Source organism: Leucoraja erinacea, chromosome 31 (genome assembly GCF_028641065.1).
Source record: "Leucoraja erinacea ecotype New England chromosome 31, Leri_hhj_1, whole genome shotgun sequence".
NCBI classification, from domain to species: Eukaryota; Metazoa; Chordata; class Chondrichthyes; order Rajiformes; family Rajidae; genus Leucoraja; species Leucoraja erinaceus.
In genome coordinates, this window is record NC_073407.1 from 9,690,770 (window position 1) to 9,715,291 (window position 24,522).

Below are 24,522 nucleotides of genomic sequence, written 5' to 3' on the forward strand. Positions count from 1 at the left end.
ACAGTCTCTTGTCCAGAGTAGGTGAATTAGATGCACAGCGCCTCTTGCCTAGAGTAGGTGAATCGAGGATAAGAGGACATAGGTTTACGGTGAAGGGGAAAAGATTTAATAGGAATTTAGAAATGGAGGAGGGGGCCAAACCTTTTTTTTCCACCACAGTGATGAATGCTGTGGTGGATGTTTATGTTACATGTTGTGCAGCATTTTATTATTTTGTTAACCCATCTTTATGCTTTGTATGGAACTGATTTTTAAATTATGTAAAGCACTTTGGGGTCAATGAAAATTGACTATAAATGTGCTATATAAATAAACTTATTATTATTATTATTATTATTATTATTACCTTTTTCACAAAAAGGGTGGCGGAGTAATAGAACAAGCAGCCAGAGGAGGTAGTTGAGGCAGGTAGTTGAAGTTTAAGAAACAGTTAGATGGGTACATGGATTGAACAGGTTTGGAGGGATACGGGCCAAACGTGGGCAGGTGGGACTAGTGTAGCTGGGACATGTTGGCCGGTGTGGGCAAGTTAGGCAGAATAGTCTTTTTCCACACTGCATCACTCTATGACTCTATGATCTGTGGAAACAACCTGGCAGCGTTGAATATGTCAATCTCTTTCCCATTTTTCTGTTTCTAGTAAGGTAATTGCACAGCAGAGTGCAAGCCACTTGAATTCACTCTCGTAAGACATGCTCATTCTAACCCGAGACCAAATCAATGCTGTCTGGAAATGGAGACCAAAGGGAACATGTATCATTGTCAAACCCTATAGAATCGAAGCAACTCTTTGACACCTGTACTTTAAAACCTCCTTGCAATGAAGACCAATGCCTTCCTGATTACCTGCCTGTATCATGGACCATCACGTTTAGCTCCATTTCTCTAAATTTACCACAATCAGGGGGGGGAAGGGTCGACAAATTGGAAGTATAAGGATGGAGTTAAAGGGAAAGAGAGTACAGGTAACGTTACGAAAGACACCCAAAGTAATGGGACAGAAAGTTCAAGAAGGGATAAGAGAGTAAGGTCAGGTGAAATAGAAACCGGTGTGAGAGGGGAGGCGAATACAGAATTAAAAGTGTTATATATGAATGCACGAAGTATAAAAAATAAAGTGGGTGAGCTTGGGGCTCAGTAAGAGATTGGTAGGTATGAGGTTGTGGGAATTACAGAGACATGGCTGCAAGAAGATCGGAGCTGGGAACTGAATATTCAAGGGTATACGTCCTATCGAAAAGACAGACAGTTGGGCAGAGGGAGTGGGGTAGCTCTGTTGGTAAGGAATGAAATTCAGTCCGTTGCGAGGGGTGACATAGAATCAGAAGATAGAGTCATTGTGGATAGAACTGAGAAATTGTAAGTGACCAGCTTAAACTTTTATTCAACACCTAAACTAGTCCTGGGATCTGATCAAATAATTGGACAATACGGTGATCAGGCGTGCAGAGCTAACTCTAGCAACGCATTATGCTCAGCGGTTATTTTGTAATTTAAACTATCCAATATTAATATCAAACTATAAAAAGGAGAAACGGAAATACAAAGTTTGTAAACCATTTACTTTATTTTTGTTTAATGAAAATTCCAACACATCTTAAATAGCTCACAATTAGCATTTTAATTTTAATTATCCTGTCCTAACTCCAGAAAGTTAGCCTTGCACGTTGATCCAGACTTAGCTGTGATATTTTGTTACTGGAGTAACTCAGCGGGTCAGGCAACATCTCTGGAGAGAGGGAATGGGTGACGTTTCGGGTCGAGACCCTTCTTCTATACAGATCCTGAAGAAATTATAGCTTAGGCACATGGCATATTATCCCACTCGCAATGTGGAAATTGCTGTGGAATGTCACTTTTTTTAAAAGCAATTCTTTCTGGAATGCACTTTTACTTTGGACGCAAGAGAGATACCCCGTATCAGCGCTCCTTGGAACCAATAACTTTGTTAGGGAAGAAATTAATCAGATTTTTAAGTGTAAAAAAGGGACCTGATGCAAAACGGCACCTGCCCATTCCCTCCAAAGAAGTTGCCTGACCCGCTGAGTTCCTCCAGTGCTTAGCGTTTTGCTTAGGATGTTAACATTAATTATTTGCGCTGGTCATTCCCACTGACATGAAAACCAGGTCAAACAACAGGAGTCCGGTTTCAGCTACTCCTGACACGAGTCTGATTCTTGCTGAGTAATAGATTTCATTTCAAAGTTGTGCCATACAAGCTGATGGGATTTTTTTTTTTAAAAAGGAAAATATATACAGAAAGAGAAGGATTTTCGAGAGCAAAGAGCATTCAACATTGAAATCCCAAAATTGAAAAATAAATTACATATTATTGATACATGCTATTCAGTTCTTCCCAAGGTACTTCATACCAACTGAATTGTAATCATTGAATCATGACCATTGTTTAATAAACCATCAGAAGACCCAAAATAAAAAAACCCTACATTAAACCAACTACAGAAGGAAAATTAATTTCAAAGCTGCCTCTTTCAGTTACAAACACATACTGTCCCAAATGACAGCATCCAGTGAGATAAATATCACATTTAGATTTAGTCCTCTAATCAACCCAGAGATCTGTGTAGCATTGGCATTAATTTCAGCGTATCAACGACATATGCACGGAACTGCATTCAGAGGCAGATCTCTATACCAAAATACTTAAGAACAAAATATGACAACTTCCACGATTTGATATCTAATAATTCTTAATTAAATCTGGTAGCTTTAACCAAAACTATTTCAAGGATCAATTACCTGCTCTTGTAGACTAAAAACAGGGGTGTAATATAAATTTCAGTTATTGCATCAGTATGAGATTGAAACTTTTCAAATAAAAATGATCAGCTACTGAATGAAAAGCTCCAATTTGGAATGACCGCAGCATTCATACAGATGCAGAGCAACTGAATAATTTTTTTAAACAAGTTCCAGATTCTATAAGGTGAAGAATAAGGGATTGGGAGTGGGAGTGTGAGGGGAGAAAAGGTGTGTAGTAGTAGGGTTTGGGTACGTTTATACCACAAGCACCATAATACAAGCCACTGCATCTCAATGGCTGACTGCTCTTTTATTCCGATTAAAATGGTTATTGTTCATGAATAATGAAAATAGTTAATTCAAATGTCATTGAATGTAAACACTTCCATGTTTGGGGCTGTTCTTAATGTTTAAAAATATCTTATGCCAGATTCGATATACTAAATTGTTTAAAAAAGACACAGGCAAGCAGTCAAAATAAGCTTTCTCGCCCTTTTAAATATGGGATTTTACAACTGAAGGATAAAGTTTATGTAATACATTATTAGACTGCATCTTAAGCAGGGAAATAATCATGACACACACCAAATATCCACAATATTTGGGCATGCAAAGCTTTGTATATGACCTTCCCTGTCTGCACTCATCAAAAGGCTGATCTTTCCCAAGGCACAGTGCTTTGGTTTATTTGGTTTAGTTTAGAGATACAGCATGGAAAAAGGCCCTTCGGCCCAACGAGTCCACACCAACCATTGAGCAACCATGCACTCTAGTTCTAGATTATCCTACTTTCTCATCTGATTCCTACACATTAAGGGCAATTTCAACAGAAGCCAATTAACCTACAAACCCCATGTCTTTGGAATGTGGGAGGAAATTGGACCACCTGGAGGAAATGCAAGCATCCAGAGGAAGCCCAGGTGACAGGGAGAACATGCAAACTCCACAGAGACCAGAACCCGAAGTCAGGATCAAACCCGGATCTCTGGTACTTTGCTGCTCTTTTGACCAACAACTGACTGCATCTAGAAGTTTGAGCCAATGACTTCAGATGATTAAACAAGTTTTTTTAGGATAATTTACCTGTAAATTTCCCATAACGTATTTAATGAAACAATTTAGCTAGTTTTTCTTACCGAAGATTTCTACACTAATAGCAACTTCAATTATAGTAATTTCCCATGGTATAAAGTGGAATACATGAGGAACAGTGGATTACAAAAACTTTACTGAAGAGCATCACACATTTGTAACCATCCATCAATATTACGAAAAAAGTTGTGTCCAGTTTATAGTCCACTGCTTCCCATTGTATATCCCTCAGATTATTAAAGGCTGTAACGCTAACACCTTCTTACCTTGAGTCCTGTTTTCTCATCATCACTACCATTATTGGTAGAAGGAGTGTCATCACCTTGCCGGGAAACCAGGACAAAATCCTCACTGTTTAGAGTGGATACCGAGTCTGAAGAAACACTAACTTTTCCAACTGAAGCCTTGTCATCCATAGCTGCTAAAGCAAAGGCAGCTCATGAATGAGGTACAAAACTTAAAAAGTACCTGGAAAATAAAATCAAACACTGATTTAAGGGTATATTTGTTAAAACTACTATCCTAAATGCTTATCTTTTATTATTATAAACATGATTGTACAATGGAAATAAAGTCACCAATTCTTCACTGGACAGCAGGCTGTGCCAAATGTATGGCTGTCCAATCTGGAAAGTTTAAGGCATTATACTGAGATACTTTGGTCAATAAAAAGCACATACAATTCAATGATTACTATGGATAAACAGAAAGCGACATTATGGATTTTTTGGCGATAAAATGCATGCAACATTGCAAATTTCCCCACATTTGTACTCCATGCTTTTTAATACAGAATAAATAATTAGTTCTTTTTTAAAAATAATTGCAGCTACACAGAGTACAATTGCAGTTCAAAGGAGAAATGAAAATGGTTAAGATCGTATCAGTGGAAGAATGTGGTGTGTTCTGGATGTATGACTGCAGGGAAAATACCAGAGTACAAAGCATATGTGTACACTTTATACTCTGGTATTTTGAAAGACTAGGGAGATGAATAATGACAAAGATCCCCAATTTAAAATTTGTTGCATGCAATGATTGAGGACATAGCCTCGATTCTGTTGAAATGGGACTACAAATTATCTAACTGTGGCTCTCAAAATAATGAAATAAATAGGCAAAGGGAAAAAAAAATCGATCCATGCCAATGTAGTTGATAAACTGATCTTGGGAAGGGCTTTATCACCAAAGGACACGTTTTAGATTATTAAATCATAACTAAGGGCCATGGAACTCTACATTTTTCTCATCTAAATGATAATAAGAATAGCAAAATGGTTTATTAGCAAGAATCAAGAATCTTGAAAGGTTGGTAAGTGGGGGGGAAAAGGGGCTGTTTGGCTAAAATGGTTATCATCTATCACAAAATTCTAACCTTTTATACAAGGTATGTCTGCTGATTAAAGTGCAAAGTCATGAAAAAGTATTTTTTTTTTTAAATGTGGCATTGACTAATTACAAGATTTATCACACATGTTCTAACCACCAAGGATTTACACACCCAAACTGTTAGTCACTCACCATCTCACTCAGATTGTTTCTACTGAGCAACTATCATATAGACAGTAACTGGCCTTTAGCTTTCACACAATTTCAGATGATTACTGGAGTATATACGGTACACACATTGTCAAAGCACTGAGCTTTTACACGCACATAGATCTAAGTAATTCAGAAGCATATCCACTATCTCATGCAGCCTGTAAATTTGATAAGCACTATTAATGTACATCACTGATTTGATTATACAGTTACAAAGATAAACAACCATATTATAGTACACAATACTACAATGTGCGTTAGCCATTAGTTTTCACTGCAAGAAGCTAACATCCCAAAGCTCCCACAAATCACCCCATCTCTTTTGCTCAGTCGATGTACTAACAAATATCCAAGATAAATAAAAGCTTGTATTGCTATGACACCAATGATTCAGTCATCATCTATCAAATTGTGAAAATTTGAAGAATAAAAATAGAATTTAAAGTCAGTCTTGCCATAGGGACAAATACTCAGTCAATAAATTCCTTTGAAGTGTGGTCATCAAATGGAGCAACTGATCTACACAGAGTTTAGACCATGCAAAAAGCAAATGCAAACGCAGCAGTTAATTCCTGTTGGTAACTGTGCCACCAAAATGCTGTTTCACTGTTTCTATCTTATATATTTTCAATAGAAGTTTCATTTATGGGATTAAGTCATGTCAAAGTACCAATTAAATCCTTGAATGACTTGACAATTTTTACATCACACGAACTGAGAGCTAAAGCCTAAGTTTCATATTTCATGTGGTACCAATTGATGCCATAATCGGTGCCACGCCCAAGAGTCAGCTTACATTTGGCATGCACCAGGGCTCGGGAAACTTGCTATCATGCATTCTATGTAGACATCAGCTTGGAACTTTTAGAGTAACGTTTGAAAGCTGGATTCCTCTTGCACATTAAATTCATCTGAGCTTTATTTAGTATTGCTAGATCATTCAGTAAATTCTCTTGGAAATAGAGGTTCTACCAGTCAATAACAACCCTGTGTTTACCAGTTTGGAGAGCATAAGATGTTGGCAGAATAACACTCAAACAAGTTTACAAATTTGACTGTCATTTAGTCGAAATATACTCCCTTTTGCCTTGTAATAATCGCCCTCTTGAACAAGTGATTAACAACATGGGAGAAATTGCCAAATATAATGAGACAAAATCGTATTGTACTTGGAGGTTGGTTGCTCAATAATTGTTGTCACATTTTTCACAATCGTAAAAAGAAACGGCAAAAGTGAGAACCTGTTAGTTAATGGCTCTTCTAAAGAAGCATCAAACTAATTTGGAAACAACTGAGTTATATACAAATGGAAATAAAGGAACAAATCACGTTCATTGATCTTGTGCTAAACTGTACTTCTTGTAAGATTCCCAAATGCCTACAAATATTTTCTGAAGTACTCGCGTCCATGTCAACATGAAAAGAGCCATGCACAGCCTTTTGTCTTTGACATTTCAACTCGGCATTCACAATATCAAGTCCACATTCAAATGCTCAGATGTTGCAGCAACAATCCCCAGTCTTGGGTAACTCCAATAAAAACCTCCAGTGCCACATGACAGGATTCCACACCTAAACCTGTTTTCAAGTCAAAAATGAACAAGCGTGTGTGTGGGAGGATCACTGTGATGGGTGAGCGAGCAGGTGCGAGAAGAGGGGCTGTCAGCTAGCCTCACTGATTCAGAGAGCAAGTGAGTGATTCTGCTGAGCACTCCCAGCTTTGCTCAGCCCAACTCAGTCCCCAATTGTTGTGGTTCCAACAATGGGGGGGGGGGGGGGGGGGGGGGGGGGGGAATAGGGGATAAAGGCAGGAATGGGGGTGGGGGGGGGGGGGTACATGTGGGGTGAAGGAAGATGGCTGGGGCCGAGCAGAAGCCAACAAATTAATCCCCATCCATCGTGCTCGTTCGTATGTACAAGGTGCTGGTAAGTCAGATATTTTGTAACCCGGGGGGGGCTGTCAGTCATAAGTCGATAGTTATTAATAGTCGTTAATCAATTGTACTTGGATGTTAGTTGCTCAATAATTTTTTGTCACATTTTGCACAATCGTAAAAAGAAATAGCAAAAGCGAGAATATGGCCATAATCAGCCATAAAGGTCCAATTGTTATCCGTCATCCATATCACATATTTTTCACATTATTAACTACGGCCCATTGTGCTCTCCAATACTAAACTGGATCAAAAAGGTCACCACCACTGTCAGAGCTTCCTCCACAGTTTTGCAAAATTGTCAAACAAACACAAGGGCTTTCTTTAAACTATTGTTCCGTGGTTTATTATGCAGGATCTAAACAATACTAACCAAAGTATAAAATGCCATTGATGAAAATCAACAAAACTCCATACAAACATGAGCAGTTCAGACATAGTGCATCTTAATTCCCAATGCAAAAAAAAAAAGCAAACTTCATTAGCAACCCAATTCTTTTAATTTTCTTTGCACACATGACTTTAAAATGCTCATTTACAAGTCCACAAATTGAAGACTGGCAGCTCAAATTCATAATCTGCATAAGGTGTTAGCGCACCAGCATAAATCTGAACATATTACAGCTGAAATTTCACAACTCTGGTTGGAAAGGAAAGTATAAATTAACCCACAGGCTCTGCATAATCGGAAAGAAAAGTGACATTCCAGATCATCAGTGACCTGAAACATTAACTCTATTTCATGTTCATAATGATGGGAGCAGAATTAGGCCATTCGGCCCATCAAATCTACTCCACCATTCAATCAAGGCTGATCTATCTCTCCCTCCTAACTCAATTCTCCTGCCTTCTCCCCGTAACCAACCCTGGCACCTGTATTAATCAAGAATCTATCTATCGCTGACTTAAAAATATCCATTAACTTGTCCTCCAAAGCCTTCTATGGCAATGAATCCCTCAGATTCACCACCCTCTTTCTTTCTCCATTGAAACGGCTCGACCTCCCGTGTGCTGAGCATTCGGGTTGTTTTTCTTTTGGAAATGTATTTCTAATCCATTCTACTCAAATGTCCTTTGTTCACCACTCCATCTTCTATTTCACCAAAATTCATGTGAAGTGATTTACAAGCCCAAAAATTAAACTACAATTTTGAACCAAGTTTGTGAAATCCACAATACATTTAAAAAGTGCTAGTAGAAAGTATGAGGGAAATAGTTCAATAGTTCAAAAACTGAAAAAAGTTATTAATTGTAGTCTTTAAAAAACATTTTCAGTTTAGTTCTAAACTTAATAGAATTCTAGTTTGAACACTGGTGTGGGAGCTTGAGGGGAGGAATAAAGGAAAAAGATTCCAGAATTTGCATAGTAGAACTGGAGAGAGAGGTATGTGTTAACAGCAAAATATGTACTCATTTTCACAAATCAATTTCTTGAATAGCGATCAAAAAGCAAACCGCTGAGGGAACTCTGCAGGTCAGGCAGTATCTGGAGGGAATGGTCATGTTCATAAGTGATAGGAGCAGAATCAGGCCATTCAGCCCATCAAGTCTACTCCACCATTCTCCCGACACCCTTACTAATCAAGAATCTATCTATCTGTGCCTTAAAATATCCATTGACCTGGCCTCTACAGCCTTCTTTGGCAATGAATTCCACAGATTTGTCACCTTCCAACTAAAGAAATTCCTCCTCATCTCCTACCTAAAGGGACGGCCTTTTATTCTGAGGCTATGACCTCTAGTCCTAGACTCGCCCACTAGTGGAAACATCCTCTCCACATTCACTCTATCCAAGCTTTTCTCTATTCGGTAAATTTTAATGAGGCCCCTCCTCATCTTTCTAAACTCCAGCGAGTAGAGGCCCAGTGCCGTCAAGCACTCATCATATGTTAACCCACTCATTCCTGGGAACATTCTCGTAAACCTCCACTGCACATCCATGCTGATAGCACCCAGTTCCACGTCTTAAGCAGAGCAACCCACTTATCACCCTGTGGACATACTGCTTACTGATATTAGATATTGGATGAGCTGCAGTTTTCCCCCAGTCAATAAAAGATTAGCATTAGGCTCACAACCACTGCCAGAAATTCAGTGTCCCCACTAATGAATCCAGCCTTTTCCTTTGCTATAACCTCGTTAGATGAACAAAATCTTTCCCCATCTGCCCAGAAGTTGAATTTCTAACTTTAAGTAACCTATCACAATGCCCATATCGCTTCTGCTCCAACAGCCCACAAGCTCAGACAACCTCAATGACTCCAGATACACCTCCGGCAAGCTAGGAAACGCTCTTCTTGGTGAGAATCAAAACCAACTGCCACCAAACTGTTCATGCACATATCAAATTGTATCCGGCCATTTCCAATTTAATATTCCCATCCTTCTTTAAATCTCTTATGGTTTTACCTCTCCTATCTTCTCTAGTCCATCCATAGAACTTGCGTAAACAGCAGCAGATTGAAGCAGGTTCAACTTGATATTAAAATGCTACTGTGGCACCAAGTTAACTTCTCAAGACCCATAGTGGCATTTTAATACAAGCTATTTTTAAATTACGTTAATACTATATCCAGGATATTATAATGATGTACTATGCAAAGAGATGGTGAAGATGGATTGGAAAGAGCAGGAAGAGCAGGAACTGTGCCAGTTTGATAAACTTGAAATGTCAAAGTTAAATACGCTTCTACACAAGATATTCATTAATGCAAGCCACAGACTAAATATTGCATTCCACATCAACGAAAAAATTATCCCAACACCACAGACCATCAAATTTAGCAAATTATTTATCAAGGCAAACCACCCATAGTAATCCCAAACTATGTTTTAGCAGGGAGTTCCGGGACAGAAAGGCATTCGGAATAACACACAGCCTCAGAGGAACAAGAGTGATGCCCAAGTACGTGGTTCTTCTGTAACGTGATAAGTTCTATTCAGAAACCTTGTTATAGAAAATTGCTTTAGGAAAAAAAGCAATTGTCAGTGGGGGAAAGAGGGTTAAGGGGCTAGAGACTTTCAGACTCTCAATAATAATCTTACCTCCTGCAGGGTTTCCAAAAATAAAGATCTTTTTAATAGCTTTAAGCCTATTTTTGGAACTGTAAGCTAAAAATACTAAATGTTAAAGTATCAATGCAAAAGTGGCAATAGAAGCAATTGCTTGTCTATTTGTGGTCAGTTTTGGTCACCCTGCTATATGAAAGATGCCTGGAAGATGCTAATGCCGAGTGTAGGAAGGAGATTGAAAATCTGATTGAATGGTGCCTGAATAATTTTGCTCTGAATGTCAGCAAGATCAAGTAGCTAATTGGTGACTTTAGATGGAATCGCTGAGGATCCACGAACCTATCTTCATGACGGAGTGGCTGTGGTGGTGGGCCTGATCTCAGACAACGACGAGAAGGCCTACCGGGAGGAGGTGGCTGGTCTAGCACTCTGGTGCCAGGATAACAGCCTCTTCTTGAACATCAAAAAAAACGAAGGAGCTGATCATGAACTTTAGGAGGGCACATCATCCGAGGACGTACACTCCATTGAGGATAAATGGGGATCCTGTAGATAGGGTGAACTGTTTTAAATATCTGGGAGTCCACATCTCCGAGGATATGACATGGGCATCACACACCTCAGCACTGGCGATTAGTAAGGCAAGGCAGCGCCTTTACCACCTCAGGCAATTGAGGAAATTCAGAGCGTCTCCGAGGATCCTCCAGTGCTTCTACGCAGCGGTGGTGGAAAGCATCTTGTCCGGGAACATTGCCATCTGGTTTGGGAATTGCTCTGCCAAGGACAAGAAGGCTCTGCAGAGAGTAGTGCGTTCGGCCGAACGTACTATGGGAACTTCACTTGCCCCCCTGCAGGAACTATACATCAGGAGGTGCAACTCCAGAGCAACAATATCATGAGAGACCCCTTCCACCCCTGCAACAGACTGTTCCAGCTGCTACGGTCAGGCAAACGCCTCCGTTGCCATACGGTGAGAACGGAGAGGTTGAGAAGGAGTTTCTTCCCAGAGGCCATTCGGACTGTAAACGCCCATCTCACCTGGGACTAACTCTACTGAACGTTTTTCCTTCCATTATTTATTATGTAAAAGTATATGTATGTTATGATTGTGTTTATAGTTTGTTTGGTTGTTAGGTTGTTTGTCTTTTGCACAAAATTCCGCGAGCATTGCCACTTTCATTTCACTGCACATCTCGCATGTGTATGGGACAAATAAACTTGACTTGACTTGGAGAGAATCAACAACTTCAAGAACCCGTCTGTGCCTATATCTGAACCGGATCCTCGGCTTTTCCGTCTAAAGTCATCAATTGTACATGGATAGGACAGGTTTGGAGGGATATGGACCAAGCGCAGGCAAGTGGGACTAGTGTGGCTGGGACATGTTGGCCGGTGCGGGCAAGTTGGGCCGAAGGGCCTGTGTCTACACTGTATCACTCTATGACCTGTACAATCAACACCCCCTGCTGGCCATTTGCAGCTTGAATGCCAATCCCAAGCCCCTTTATTTAAAGACAAAATTGGGTATCATGATCTGGAATTCCCTGTGGAAAAATAATCAAAGCCTTCAAAAGATCATGAGACAATAATTTGCAAGGCTATGGGAAAATGATTGTGTAGATAGTCCAAATGACTCTTCCTGCGCCAAAACAATTCTATAATTCTACAGTTCCCATGGATTATATGACCCCCAAATCTTCTGTACTACAATCGCTTCTAACTTCAGCACAATAGTAGTTTCGTTTAGAGGTATGGAATCTCCTGCCCCCACCTCAGACCATCTGGCCTCATTCATACTTTTATCACCCATCAAGAGGTACTGTAATGTTTTCCCAAATGGATTTTTAACTTGCACCAATTCAATCCTGCTGCATCTGCCCTAACCCCATGCATGTTTGCATTCACCCATCCACGTGCATGCTGACCTACTTTCAGCTGTTGGACTATTTACCATCAATTTTGAATATCACTTCCTTGTTTAGTTTAGAGATTCGGTGCAGAAACAGGCCCTTCGGCCCACTGAGTTCATGTCGACCAGCGATCCCCCTACCCAGCACTTTCCTGCACACTCGGGGCAATTTACATTTTTTACCAAAGCCAATTAACCTACAAACCTGTACGTCTTTGGAGTGTTGAAGGAAACTGGAACACCCGGAGAAATCCCACGTGGTCACGGGGAGAACATACAAACACCATGTGCTCAAATCATTTTGTAAACTCAGATTTCCCCATCTCCATCATCTCCCCAAGCCCCAAAACAGAACCTTCATGTTCCTACAACCTTGCCTTGGGTGTTCTGGACTTCCTTTGCTCCTCCAATATGCGGCACAGTTTTGCCCATTAAAAACCAACTGTCAAATTTCCCCGTTCAAAAACATGCGAAGTATTACTATTTTTAAACAATATCGCTGTAAGCTACTAGAAAGACTTTGTTGTTAAACCAACTGATGATAATCTCCAAGACAAGTAAATAGTTACACCGTAAAGCTAGTTACTCTGCAACCTTAATAATGGTGCAAACAAGCTGCGAGTTATATCAGTTTAATGGCCCAATCTGACACAGGAAAATAGCGATCTGCATAGAAGAACCAATGAACAATTTAATTCTGATTAGGTCAGACACTACGTAGCGGGTCAGAGAACAGATTATTAAACGTGATTTCCATTTGAAAGAGGCAATTAAAATATTGATGGCTGATATCCCAAATACTTAAAATTAACTGAGAGAAACTTTGTACAGAAGGGCAGGGAGATAAAGCAGGAAAGAGAGATTTTTCAGTCTTAGATTGGATTTCAGTCTTGGAAACTTGGATTATTTTTTCTGAAGCATCATATAAAATTATGGGAAGCATAGCTAAAGTAGAATTTTTTTTTTCCAGGGTGGAAATTTCAAACACCAGAAGGCATAGCTTAAAGATGCATGGCATAGTTTACAGAAGGCAGAAGGGGTTATTTTCTTTACAGTGGGCTCAATGCCTGGAATGCAGTGCCGGGTGAGAGAGAGTGGGAGAGAGATAAATATGCAGGGGGTAGAAGGATATGGATCACACGCAGACAGAGGAGATTAGTTTATCTTGGCATCATGTTCTGCATGCAGATTGCGGACTAAAAGGCCTGTTCTTGAGTTATACTGTTCTACATTCTATTACACAGCTGATATTACACATTAGGTGAATATCTCAGACTAGCATTTTTAGAATAAGTACAATTAGACTCACCTCAACTCTCACAGTTATTTATAGTTGAACTGTCCTTTCCCCCTTGTCTCTCCCATCACTCCTCCAGTAATCGATAAACACAAACTGCAATATGGAACCCTGCAGGATTAGAGAGAACAATTTCTGGGGTTTGCCCTTAGTGGGTGAAGCACAATTAGCTTTGAAATTCCAAACCCTGGGAAGCTCCAGTTACAACAGCTAGAATTTATTTTTTTCTGATCACAATCCAATAGACAATTGGGACAATCCTTTTTTGTCACATATTAAACTCCACTGTTGATATTCTTACAGGAAGAATGGATGCACACTACTGTGTTTATATTGCACATGTGACACAGTAAAGCATCTCACAACACTGGACAGTGATGAAGCAATTACACTTTGAGGATGATCAAGAGGAAAGAATTGGGGGATGTAATATTTCAGAGGGTTATATAGCGGAGGATATTACGGAAATGAAGCATGGAATGGAGGGAGGTCTGGCACACGTTATTCTAACAGAATAAAGCTTGGTTCTAAAAAAACACTTGCAACTTTTCAAAACCACACTGCCTTCATGAAAGAGATACAGGCGTCCATTGCTGAAGAATATTTATTTCACAATTCCACTTCCATGAGATTTAATTTTCATGAACATTTCTGGTCTGAAAACAAATCTGTTTCCTACAATTTGAGTTCATAAAAAGTGACATGCTTTGATTGCACAAATATAAAATTCACCCTTTTAAATATAAAAATTCTTCAATTTTTGCCCAATTAATCACTTTTCAAACACTGAAAAAAACCCTCCACAACTGAACATCCCACCAATAAATGTCTAGAACTTGTATATAATCCAGGATAACTCACTGCAAGATTAACCATGAATATATATGTACATACAACCGTACACGTGCACACAGTTGGTCATTGAGTCCTTAGAGAGCCAGCTTCCCATTCAACATGATCACGGCTAATCATCCTAATTCAGCTTTCTCCCCATACACCCTGATCGCATTAGCTCACTATTACCAACTCTTTTTTAATAATACATTTAATAATATTGATTTCTGTGCAGATAATTTCACAGGATCACCAATCTCCTGGAGAAGAATCTTTCATCTCAGTCTAAATTGGCTAACTCCTTTCTTAAGACTGATCCCACATCCTGAACCCCTTCCCTGTAATCTGGAATATGTTTCCTACATCTAATCGCAGGCTTTTGGGAATCGCACTCATTCTTCTCAACTCTTCTTAACCCACTCACCCACTATAAATCCTGACATTACTGACTTCTGGCTGGTGAGCCTCCAATGCATCCCCCCCCCACAAGAACATCTCTTCAGTTAAGGAGACCAAAACGGCACAATACACTCAAGCAGTTGTTTTACTTATGCTGTATACAATGATAGGAATATATCCTTGTTGATCTACTCAAACCTTTTGAAAATACATGCAAACATGCCTTCCTAATTGCTTGCTTCACCTGCACAATGACTTTAATCAACTTCCCCTTTCCCTAATCCACTGTTCAGATAATAATCTGCTTTCCTGTTATTGCCACCAAGGAAATAACCTCACATTTTATCCGCACTATGCTGCATCTAGTGTATATTTGGCCAATTCCCTTACAGAGCATGGTGGGTGCCTGGGATGCACTCAAGGGTGGTGGTGGGGTAGATACGACAGTGAAGTTTAAAAGGCTTTAAGACAGGCACATGGATATAGAGGGAATGGAGAGATACGGATCTTGTGCAAGCCAAGGAGATTAGTTTGCATTACGTTTGGCACAGACATTGTGGGCCAAAGGGCTTGGTCCCTGTACTATATTGTTCTATGGTCTATCCAAATATAGCTTTGTCTCATCTATAAACTTGTAGATACTCCATTTAATTCCTCCATTTGAAATCAAATCTATATTGTGAATAGTTGGGAGTCCCTGCACTCCACCCTGTGGTCTTCCACTGGTCACCGCCGACACACAGAAAAAGTCTTGTTATTATAGGGCAGGTGATGTCAAATTGGAAAGGATACCAGGAACATTTACAAGGTTGAACTCTATTTCTTGGCATGCAGAAGGATGAGGGGTAATCTTCTAGAAGTGTATAAAACCACAGCAGGAGTAAATCGGGTACACTCTCTCTTGCCCAGAGTGAGGGAATCGAGAACCAGAGGACAGAGGTTTAAAGTGAAGAGGGAAAGATTTAATAGGAATCTGAGGTGTAACTTTTTCACACAAAGGATGGAGGGTGTATGGAACGAGCTGCCAGAGTAGGTAGTTGGGGCTGGGACCATCACAACTTTTAAGAAACAAGTAGACAGATAAATGGATAGGACAGGTTTAGTGGGATATGGGCCAAATGCAGGCAGGTGGGAGTAGTGTAGATAGGACATGTTGGTCGGTTTGGGAAAGTTGGTCCGAAGGGCCTGTTTCCATGCTGTATGACTCTATGACTGCCTGAACCAGCAGAGAGTGGTGAACAGCACAGTGCGTCACTGGATTATAATTTCCTTCCATCCAATCAACCTTCATGCTGCATTGTATCAAGGCGGCTGAAAGTGTCGTCAAGGAAGCCTGTAACGCTGGCCATTCCCTTTTCTCTCTTCTATCTGCTTGAAGAAGATACGGGATCTTGAAAGCTCAGGCATCCAGACTTAAGAACAGCTTTTCTCTATAGCTATCAGACTCCTGAACCAATCACCTCCCACTCTCTCTTCCCAGTGATGCTGCCACATGATCTCCCTCTTAACTCCACCTCATTTGGTTATTCCGCTTTGCACTACTTCAGATTGCACCACCCTGCTGTTTTGCATTTGTCGTATTTATTGCATTTATCGTTACTATGAACTGAACTGCTGAACTTTATTTATAGAGCACTTTAAAAACAACCACTGTTGCAACAAAGTGCTGTACATGACTAATCGTAAACATAAAACAAAACAATAAAAACATTAAAAGACAGTAAAAACAATAAAAAAACAATAGAAACATTAAAACAGGAGCAAAGTCTCATGCAGGGTCGAAAGCCAAGGAATAGGGTTTTAAGAATAGTTTTGAAAATGGACAGTGAAGGGGCCTGTCTAATGTGCAAAGATAGTGTTCCATAATGTCGGAGCAGCAACAGAGAAGGCTCTATCCTCCTCCCGAGCTTCCGCTTAGACCTCAGTACCTCCAGGAGCAGCTGATCAGCTGACCTGAGGCATCGAGCAGCAGCGTCGGGATGAAGCAGCTCAGAGAGGTAAGGCGGGGCGAGACCATTTAAAGATTTAAAAACAAATAAAAGAATCTTAAAATGAACTCTAAAGTACACAGGCAGGCAGCCAGTGGAGGGAGGCCAGAATAGGCGTTATGTGCTCCCTCTTACGTGTTCCAGTTAAAAGGCGAGCAGCAGCATTAACTTCATGTAAACAAAGTATTTCATGCATCCTAGAATAGAATAGTTTCTTTATTGTCATTGTAACATGAACCATGTACAACGAAATGTTAAAATGTCAGCCAGTCAGTGCACCATTCAAACATTTCTAAAAGCTAACGATACATACAAGATAAAATATTAAAAGATAAACAACTAAAATAAATATCACGACTGGCTTATATGACAATAAACTAATATGAATCTGAACTGAACACCTTCTGGAAGACCAACACAGCACATTCAGTGCTTTTCCCTCATCTATAGATATATACATAGTGCTGGAGTAGCTCTGTGGCTCAGGCTACAACTCTGGAGAAAAAGGATGGGCCAGGACCCGGCTCTATGACCATGCGCTAACCCTCTTTGTTTCTACTTTTCCCTCATCTACGTTGTTAGTTCAATCCTCATTAGGTTCAGTTGATTCATCAAGCTTGATTTCCCTTTACAAAAACCATGCTGACTTTGTCACTCTTCGCCAAGTGCATTGCTATTAGATCTTCTATTAGGCACTTTAGCTACTTCCCCACTGCGGACATCTGGCTAACCAGTCGAGAATTCCCCATGTAAAACAAAGTGCTGGAGTAACTCCACAGGTCAGGTAGCTTGTGTGGGTGGAATGGACAAGTTACTTTTTGAGTCGAGACTCATCTTCTGACTGACTGTAGCGGGGACAGTCGAGAGCTGGAAAAGAGGCAGAGGCGGGACAAAGCCTGGTAAGAAATAGAAGATAGACAAAAAATGTGGGAGTAACTCTGTGGGTTAGGCAGCATCTCTGGAGAGAAGGAATGGGTGATGTTTTGGGTTGAAACCCTTCTTCAGACTGATGTCAGGGGAGTGGGCGGTACAGAGATAAAATGTAGTCGGAGATAGTAAGACTGGTAGGAAAACTGGGAAGGGGAGGGGATGGAGAGTGAGGGAAAGCAAGGGCTAGAAGTTAATGTTCATACCACTGTGGTGTAAGCTACCCAAGCAAAATACGAGGCATTATTCCTCCAATTTGCGCTGGGCCTCTCTGCCAATAGAGGAGGCCCAGGACAGAAAGGCTAGTGTGGGAATGGGAGGGAGAGTTAAAAGTGCTGAGCAATCTGGTAAGAGATAGTGGATACAAAGTGAGGGGGGTCTCATTGGCAAATGGGTGGACACAGACAAAAGTTGAAGAGGAGAGAAAAAGTGTCATCAAAAACAGGGGGGAGTGGAGCGTAAAGCCAGAGAGGAGGGATATCGGTGGAAAGGAATGGGGCATGGGGGTCGGGTCGGGGCAGAGGAAAGAGAGAGGGGGAGAGGTTGTGTTACTTAAAATGGTAAAATTCAAAGTTCTTACCATTAGTTCCCCATTTATTTAAATAGCAAGATCGCACTGTTCCAAAACTTAAAGAATGTAGGAAAATGACCTCAAATACATCCACCATTTCCAGAGTCACTTAAAGTACACTAGAAGCCATGGAAATTTTATCAGTCTTTAATCACTTCAAGTTCCCCTAAATCATTTTCCTACTAACCTTGATTTCATTTAGGTCCTCCCTCTCATTAAACCCATGTTCTCCAAAATTTGTGACCTCTGAGAAAACAAAAATAGTATATAAATTGTCAACATCGGAAACGATAGCCCCCCAAAAACATGTAAACTGGAGGAACCGAACCTCATACCCATTCCGCTTGCGTAACTTACAACCCAACAATATGAACACTATATTCTACAATTTTAAGTAACAACTCCCCCTTCCCCCTCTCAGTTTCCTGTGCCCCATCTTCTCCAACTTCACCCCACCTTGGTGCGCACTCATATCTCTCACTATCCGGCCCATCTTTCCCCGTTCCCATCTCATTCCACCTACAATTCACTCCCATTCTCTCCTTGTCCGACACTCTTTTGTCTTCTTTTCATCTCTAGCCGCTGTCACTTGCTCCACTCCTCTGCCAATCAATCCCTCCTCATCTGTATCCACCTATCACTTGCCAGGCTTTATTCTGCTCTTCATTTCCAGCTTTTTCCTATCTACTACAACCAGTCCGAAATGTCACATACATTCAGGGCTGTGGAGTCGATACCCAAAGCACCCGACTCCAACTCCTTGATTTCTTGTATATCCGACTCCGAGATATAATAATTGTAAATCTGCTTTGATGACATTACACTGATGGCATTTCATAAGAACTGCAAAGTTTTGAGTCTCATGGTTGTAGCTATGCTATTGTGGTTCTTTTATTGTATATTCTTGAAAAAAAACCATAATTCATTATGCTTAAAGAAGAAAGAAAATACATATAGGACTATGACAACATTAAAATTCCATTCAATTGAATAAAAATTATAAAAGCAGTACTCCAAAATGTATTAAACTAAGGCCACAGGTATGAGGTAGTTGGCTAAATTATGACAAAAAAAATCTCAAGTGCAATAAAAATTAAAACTAAACACATAGGTAATTAAGTTTGCTACAAAAGTACATACCTAAAATGTATTAATACATTATCCTTAGGAACAGAATTGCTTCCGTCAGATCCTCTTTCATTGAAGCCTTTAAATCTAATTTAATTATTTTCAGTGGGGAGAAGTCTCTCCACGCTGACGTGTGTGGATGGTATGGCTGTTACTGTCATAGCTGCAAATTTTACTATTTCTGGATAAGCAAGGATGACTTCTTGTACTAAGTTTAGATGAGCCTCTGCAGTCCGTCTGTCTTTTTTTTTTTAATTTTTTTGTCTCGTTTGAATGTAATTTATAGCGTTTTTTTTTTTTAACTGGGTATGTGTGGGGGGCGGGGGGTGGGGAAACTTTTAAAATATTTTCCCTGTACGGAGAACCCGACCTTTTCTCTGTCGGGTCTCCGTTGTCGTTGGGGCCTAGCACCGTGTGCGGCCTCCAACCGGAACGACCTGGGGGCTCCAGTCGCGGTGCCTGCGGACTTACTTACCATCGCGGAGCTGGCCGAGTTTGGAGTGGGAGGAGCTGTGGTGGCGCGCTGCTGCGGCCCGACCCTGGAGATTCGGAGGCTCCAGCCGCAGGTCTGGTGGACAGTAACACCGGGAGCCCGCGGGTCCCTGGTGGGAGACCGCTTTTCGGGGCTTCCGCAACGGCGACTTCTCCCGCCCGAGTTGCGGGGTTGAGGATGACCTGGAGCGGGGCCTTACATCGCCTGGCACGACTTTAAATGGCCGCGGGACTTACTAGCGTCCGCCGGGGGCACCAACACCAAGACCCGGAGCGTGGCCTTGCATCGCCCGGCACGGTTTTAATGGCCGCGGGACTTATTCACCATCGCCGGCCGAGGGCTTTGACATCGGGAGGAGAATGGGCAGTGCAGGGGAGAGATAAGACTTTACCTTCCATCATAGCGAGGAGGAGATTCGCTGTGATGGATGTGTAAATTATATTGTGTCTTGGTTCTTCTATTTGTGCGTATGATTGCAGAAACCAAATTTTGTTCAATGTTCAATGAGGTTCAAATGACAACAAATAAATTGTATAATTGTATCATATTTCTCTACTTCTTTTAGTCCACCAAGAAAATGTTGCTTAAATTCCATTAGTTTAACATCAAAAGGCTGCCTTTGCACGTTAAACAGGAACACGTTGCTCTCGACTGTTCAATTTTATGTAAATATTTTGCAAAATCTGACTTCATCATATGGGAGTTTTTCCAACTTACGTAGTCTCTGAAATTTATGTTGAGGTCAGAGTCAGAACTTTTTTATCTACTCCGACAGCACCAAAATTGCTCTGACTGACACCACAGCCCTATATACATTCCCTCTACATATGCTGCCCAACACACTGAGTTACTCCTGCAATATATTTTAGCGACAAAAAAATCCCGTGTCAAGGTTGCTTTTCATTTTTCGATTGCAGTGATCACTAACATTTCGAATAGTTTGAGAATTTTAGAAAACCCAAATCACTTCTGCTCATCAGACAAATTTTAAAACCTTTCAGTAAACCTGTAGTTCCAGTTTTGATAGAAACCAATACTGGAACTTTAGTGGGAGTGGGAGACGTTGAGTCAGATGATGCTTGTATAACCAGCAGAGAAGTTTTGAAAACACAAACTTGTTTAAAGTTAGCACCAGACAACTGAATAATTACACTTTAACTAGCTTAATAATCAACAGTAACAAATTTAAAAGACTACATAACCCTGAGTATTTCGAAATAGTACTTTCTGAAATACATTTGCTAATGTATTGGGGATGCCTGGAAGCTACTTTGCACATAAACCAAGGAATGTAAGAAAATAAAATAGGAATAGGCATTTGGCACCTCAGACCAACCCCACCAATCAATATGATCACGGCAGACCGCTGGGTTCAGCAACAGCTTCTTCCCAACAAACATCAGGCTCTTGAACACCACCCAACACTAACTGCAACTATGAACTTCAATGGACTGTCTTTGGTTGCACTAAGGACTTTGGGCTTCTTTGCACTAGTATTGTGGTTATTAATTTATTGCATTTTTGTTTCTTACATGTCATGTATCCGTATGGTTTTTGCTGGCCCATTTTGCAACTGCAAGAATTTCATTGTTTCGTTGTCGGCATATATGACAATTAAATACTGTTGACTTTTCATCTTCTCTCGACCTCAACCCCTCGTGTGCCAGTTCACCATAGACTTTCTATTTGATAAAACTTTCAAACAATTGTACCCACTTCTTTAAATTACGCCAAAGATCCAGCCTCCACAGCCCTCCTGGATTCAATCATCCTTGGCAAGAAGTTTCCACATGGAGGCTGACTTTAAATGACACCCATTTCCCTTACAACTATGATCTCTTATTCAAATTCTCCCACTCGTGGGAACATCTCACCAGGCAACCTGTCAAGCAACACCAGGATCTCATGTTACACCAAGATAAAACCACATTCTTCCCAACTCCAAATACAGATCTAATTTTATTAGCTGTTTGTGATAGGACAACGCTCTTGTCCCAGGTAGTAGCCTAGTGTATACTTTGTGTGCGGCACAGTGGCGCAACTGCTAGAGCCACTGCCTCACTGTGCCACAGGCCCGGGTTCAATCCTGATGCTGTCTGTGCAGTTTTCACGTTCTCCCAGTGATTGCGTGGGTTTCCACCAGATGCTCTGGTTTCTTCCCACATCCGAAATACATGCGGGTTTGTAAGTTAATTGGCCCCTGCAAATTACCCTAAGCGTGAAAGGGGTGGGTAGTGGGATAACATAGAACTAGTGTGAATGGATGGTCAATGGTCGATCTGGACTCGGTGGGCCAAAATGCCCGTTTCCCTGCTCATCTCCAAACTAAACTAACCCAGTGCCAAAAATACCAACTCAATATTGGCGTAGATGGACAGAAAAACATGGTCACTTATCTCTGAGAGAACGCAACTGCTCTTTTTAGGTGGCACCGTGACACAGCTGGTGGACTTGCTGCCTCACAGCATCAAAGGGTTGCATTCTGACCTGGGGTGCTGTCCGTGTGGGGCTTGTGCATTTTCGCTGTGACCACGTGGGTTTCCTCCAGCCACTCTGGTTTCATCCCACAATCTATAACGGCGGGTATATGGATTCATTGGCCTCTGTAAATTACCCCTAGTGTGTAGGGAGGTGAAGAGAAAGTGGGAGAACACAGAACGGGCATAGAACATGAATGGGCAGCATTGTCTCTGTCGGTAGAGGGGCCTGTTTCCATGCAGTATCTCTAAATTAAACTTTTTATATCTGCCTCTGGGGTTAAATTTTGGTTTAATAACTCATTGAAAAGGCAGAACCTCCAGCACTGTTCCACAGATCATCAGCCTGGATCTCTGGAGTGGGACACAATTCAATTATTGAGTCCACAAAAGCAAGTGGTTCACGCTCACATTTTCAACTTGTACATCAAGGAATACTGCTCTACTCCTTGATTTGGGAACACCATAAAATTGCAAAGCACAAATTGCTGGAAGAACTCAGTGGGTCAGGCAGCATCCATGGTTGGAAGGGACAGAATGTTTTTTTTGGATTGGGACCCTTTTTCAACCTGACCCATTGAGTTCCTCCAGCACTTTGTGTTTTGTTCAAGGTTCCAGCATCTTCTTGTGTCTCCAATATAAAATAGCATTTAATCTATGCAAAAAAAAGAAAATAGAATTTAATACTTGAATAAACCTAATTTTTCATTTAATGGAAATGTGCACATGTAACCACTCAATACAATGAAAATTAATTGACCCATTATGTAACTATAAAAGAGAACCTATTTTCCATAGTGGTACTGTAAAATTGCCTTCAGTTTTATTCATTGGTAATCTTTACATTAATTAAAAATGCATAACCTAGTTTTGCTTGATTTGAATTTTTCCTAGGCACCGACTACTCATTGGAATTCATTTACCAGTAGGTTTCTTTGCCTGTAGTCACCTTTTATGAGAATGCAGCTAAAGAGCAGCTCGGGAACTAATTATTAAAGAATGGTGTCCCTTTCATATTACATATGATTTAAAATATTACTAGACTCCCAATCTTCTCCACCCCACAAAAATATTACATCAGGGAACAACTGGAAATTGTTGGCACCTCAAAACTAGGTATCCGCAAACCACTATAAACCATCAGCAGAACCGGTTCCACCACAATTTTATGTGACCTTTGTTCATTGGCAAATCCATTCTTTTCAGTTCCATCAATCATTGAAATCTAGTCTCAATCAAAGCGATGATCAATTCTAATAGTCCACAAATAATAAAGTTTTGCTTGACAATTTGAACTTGCATTTTTCCTAGGCACCGACTACTCATTGGAATTCATTTACCAGTAGGTTTCTTTGCCTGTAGTCACCTTTTATGAGAATGCAGCTAAAGAGCAGCTCGGGAACTAATTATTAAAGAATGGTGTCCCTTTCATATTACATATGATTTAAAATATTACTAGACTCCCAATCTTCTCCACCCCACAAAAATATTACATCAGGGAACTGGAAATTGTTGGCACCTCAAAACTAGGTATCCGCAAACCACTATAAACCATCAGCAGAACCGGTTCCACCACAATTTTATGTGACCTAGCTTTGTTCAATTGGCAAATCCATTCCTTCAGTTCCATCAATCATTGACCTAATCTAGTCTCAATCAAAGCGATGATCAAAGCACTCAGTTCTAATCACGTCCACAAATAATAAAGCAGTTGTGGCCACTTGCTACAAGATGCAGACAACTTCCAGACTGGGGAGAGAATTAACACTTGCATTATTAGACAAATTCTAGGCAAAGACCATGCGAAAAAGGCTGCTAACCCCCTTCACCTTAATATTCACCTGGATTATTAAGTTACCTCTCAAAGTCATATGAAAGATCACTGACCAGAACTGTTACTGAAGTGGACAACACAACTGGGTATTCTGGGAGATTCATTACCTTCAAGGTCTGCCAAACCTTTCCACCAGCTACAAAGCACAGGCAAATGGTAAAACCACTATCTACAAGTACTTCCACACTCACTCCTTTCAGGTTTGGAAGCAAAGTATTGCCCCCTGGGTCCCAGGTCAATGGCAAGTGGTCTAATTACCCAGGTTGGAAACAGGAGGTGTATGTCATACACACTAGAGCACAGCAAAATGGCACACCATGAC

The 24,522-nt window shown here is 40.7% G+C and overlaps 1 protein-coding gene across 7 annotated transcripts in view; it reads right to left on the reverse strand.

The window, feature by feature from the left end:
• Positions 1–24,522, reverse strand: part of LOC129711885 (rab GTPase-activating protein 1) — a 154,372-nt gene that overhangs the window by 124,598 nt on the left and 5,252 nt on the right. The window contains exons 2-4 of one of the 7 annotated variants that reach the window (XM_055659880.1): positions 18,456–18,514; positions 13,562–13,660; positions 4,122–4,273 (exon numbers count right to left, since the gene is read on the reverse strand). The exons of 1 other annotated variant lie outside the window; for it this stretch is intronic. In XM_055659880.1, coding sequence (XP_055515855.1) covers positions 4,122–4,271 — 150 coding nt within the window. In that variant the 5' untranslated portion in view covers positions 4,272–4,273; positions 13,562–13,660; positions 18,456–18,514. Of the gene's footprint in view, positions 1–4,121; positions 4,324–13,561; positions 13,661–18,455; positions 18,515–24,522 lie in introns of all 7 variants that reach the window. 5 more of the 7 variants (XM_055659875.1, XM_055659881.1, XM_055659879.1 and 2 more) reach the window with 5 other exon arrangements.